Below are 3,564 nucleotides of genomic sequence, written 5' to 3'. Positions count from 1 at the left end.
TCATTGTGATCCTTTTACACAATCTTTTGTTTTAAACGTTTGTCAGTTGAACTAAAACGTTGCTGTGCATATAAATTGTGCAATATTTCGACAACTTATGTGTATGAAATGTAACCCGAGCTGTGTTCTGGATAAATGACAGCAGCTTTTTATTATTAACAGACAGTTTATAATACAAATTGTCACTTCTTCAATAAAATTCACGGATGGAAAAACGATAAGTTGAAACGTTGAAATTTACAAAAATTGTTTACAAAACTACACATACATGTCAAGCTTTAAAAAGCTCAATAAACGTTGTTTATTTTAATACTTTTATAAAATATATGTAATAAAGCTGAACAAAATTTTCTTATTATTTTTCACAACTCACGAAGAGAAATTGTTAAGAATTCATAGGAATACATATAATTAAATTCTCCCAATATTCAATCTTAATTCCAAATATTACGAGTGCTCAATTCGAATTCTAATGTGAACTCATTTGCAGTGTCACATGCGACGTTACTAATCTAGAAAAGAATAAAACTGCAGCGCTAATAGAACAGCAGGCATTATCACAGACGAGGTATGCCAGTAGACCTTACGCCACAGACCAGGAATATGAATAGACCTTTCACCACAGACCAGGTATACGAGTAGGTCTTTCGCCCAATGCATTTTTTCGGCCCATCTTTCTGGGTTGTCGAGACCACATTTCCATTTTCGTGGCATTCGCAATATTACCATCACTAATTAGTTAATTACAAACGTCTGTATTTGCGCCCTCATGTACAGTTATTTGCGTGAACTTTGATTAACAAATATGAATAGTTTGCAATCGAATGCAAAGATTTTTCATTTATAACTATTAAACCAATGCTATTAAATATCTTTGAAATATTATTTATAGTGGTTGTAGACTATACAGCAACATGTAATTATGTATGATTTTTTTATTTTGTGTATATATGCATATTTAAAAAAAATATGTATTGAGAACATTTAAACGCGAAATTGATTGGCATAGTAATATATTTAAAACTGCAACCGCAAAAATGTATCAAATAACTATAGATAATTAATAATTTATTGAATGATGTTATTAACTGATGTCACAGATAGTTAGCACTTTCGGAAATAAGTAATAATTATTTACTTTCAAGTGATTTAAATTTCAAGATTCAACTATAAAGAGATTGGCAATTGTAAATAAATAAATTTGTACGTTATATTTCAGTGTGTAATTGTTTCTTATGTATCAAAATAAATATTGTATTTTCTATAAGATTATATTGAGTTACATGAATTAATTTGAATAGATACGTATGTAGGTAAATTTAAGCTAGATATTTTCTTTTTGTAAAAATAGCTAATAATAACGAGCAGAATATTATATTTAATAAATGCTTAAACAAAATGAAAATACGTTAACAAGAAGATTAATTTTATTGAATAAAACGATGAAAACAATAACTGTTCAATATTTCCGTATCAGTAAAGACATTAAGGTTATGTTTTGCATGAAGGTTATAAATACATGCTGAATCCATTCGTTGAAGAAATTGTAAATTAAAGAAAAATGAATAAATTACTCTCGGCATCAATAAAAGAAGTAAGTCAGAAAATACATGCCGGTGATGTGTGCCCTTCTGAGATTGCAAAAGCAGCTGTCAAATTAACAACAATTATTAAACCACTAAATGCTTATATTACTGTAACTGATGATACAGCAAAAGAACAAGCTAAGAAATCAGACGTGAGACAGAAAAATAATGCACTATTGGGGAAGCTCGATGGAATCCCTGTTGCACTTAAAGATAATTATTGTACAAATGGTCACCTAACTAGTTGTGCATCCAAGATGCTTTCAAATTTTTTTCCTGTATATGATGCAACCGTCTATCAACGTTTAAAAGATTCCGGAGCAGTTTTAATTGGCAAAACTAACCTTGATGAATTTGCTATGGGTTCTGGAACTATTGATTCACATTATGGTCCAACAAAGAACTTGTGGAATTCAGCTGTTACAGAAAAATATTATTCATGTAATCATTGTCAAAAGGAACATACAAGAGAATCTTCTAATGAAAATTCATGGCATATAGCAGGTAGGATTTATCAAACTTTTTTTGTTAAATGTTTTGCAAATAATGAGTTTTCAGGTGGAAGTAGTGGCGGTTCTGCAGTGGCTGTTGCTACTGGAAGCTGTTACGCTGCATTAGGTTCAGACACTGGTGGATCTACTAGAAATCCAGCATCATACTGTGGCCTTGTTGGATTAAAACCTACTTATGGATTAGTGTCACGCTATGGACTTATTCCGCTTGTAAATTCTATGGATGTTCCTGGTATTCTAACAAGATACATTGATGATGCAGCATTCATTCTAAATGCTATAGCTGGTCCGGATGAAGCTGATTCTACCACTGTACGAACAGAATATGTGCCACTCAATTTACCAAACACAATAGATATTAGTAACCTTAGAATTGGGATACCAAAAGAGTATAAACTTAGAAATATAAGTTCAAATATTCAAGAATGTTGGGACAAAGTTTCTCATTCTTTGAGAGAAGCTGGTGCATCAGTTTCTACAGTATCAATGCCACACACAAGTTATTCTATATCTTGTTATGCAGTCCTGAATCGTTGCGATGTTGCTAGTAATCTAGCTTGTTATGATGGTATGCAGTATGGTTATAGAGCAGACGAGTGGAGTTCTGTCGAAGAATCTTACACGAAAACTAGAACAGAAGGATTTGGCAATGTAGTTAAGGAGCGTATTTTAATTGGAAATTATTTTTTATTAAAAGAAAATTATGAAGAATATTATGTGAAAGCCATGAAGATGAGAAGACTAATATCTAATGATTTTGATGCAGTATGGAACAATAACATTGATCTTTTACTTACTCCTACCACTTTGACAGAAGCACCAAATTACAATGAATTTGTTACATTGGATAATCAAACACAGTGTTTACTTCAAGATTATTGCACACAATCTGCTAATATGGCAGGTATACCAGCAATCAATGTGCCAATTAAGCTTTCCGAAAATGGATTACCTTTATCTTTGCAACTTATGGCACCACCTTTCCACGAGGAAAGACTTCTTATGGTAGCAAAGTGGATTGAACAAAAAGTGAAGTTTCCAAGATTAGAACTGAAACATCTGTCTCTGCTTGAATAAAACACTTTACACGAATGTTGTTTTATTTTCTATTTATGAGACAGTTCTTTATTAATGTACTAATTTAGTCAACAAGTACTGTGATATAAAAATATCGATTAGTTGTATCAAATTAATAACATTGTTCAACAAATTAAAACTTTTTTTCTGTTTAGTAATATCCATTGGGTAATGCTGATAGAGTTTCCGTACATCACCCTATGTTTCCGAAAAACATAAATTTTTGTAAACTCCCCGAATTCGAACAAAAATAAGGTATTACGTAAAAATTAAACTCGCTAGAAAGGTCTACTTTAACTTAAATGATAAAGGAGAGATTCTTGAATATGTCAGTATTCATAATTATCATATTTTATGCTTTTACATAGTTGCAAATAACCGCCAAAGTT

The 3,564-nt window shown here is 31.3% G+C and overlaps 1 protein-coding gene across 1 annotated transcript; it reads left to right on the top strand.

Moving 5' to 3' along the window:
- The first annotated feature begins 146 nt into the window (after window positions 1-146).
- On the top strand, window positions 147-3,314 carry Gata (glutamyl-tRNA(Gln) amidotransferase subunit A, mitochondrial). The gene is made up of 2 exons (XM_076775877.1): window positions 147-2,090; window positions 2,145-3,314. Exons 1-2 carry the CDS (start codon window positions 1,562-1,564, stop codon window positions 3,173-3,175), a joined length of 1,560 nt encoding a protein of 519 aa, XP_076631992.1. The 5' UTR covers window positions 147-1,561; the 3' UTR covers window positions 3,176-3,314.
- The last annotated feature ends 250 nt before the right edge of the window (window positions 3,315-3,564 follow it).

This window comes from Colletes latitarsis, chromosome 10, assembly GCF_051014445.1.
Source record: "Colletes latitarsis isolate SP2378_abdomen chromosome 10, iyColLati1, whole genome shotgun sequence".
In the NCBI taxonomy this organism is placed as follows: domain Eukaryota; kingdom Metazoa; phylum Arthropoda; class Insecta; order Hymenoptera; family Colletidae; genus Colletes; species Colletes latitarsis.
Note: the sequence above shows the minus strand (reverse complement) of the source record. Positions and strands in the feature narration are given on the sequence as shown.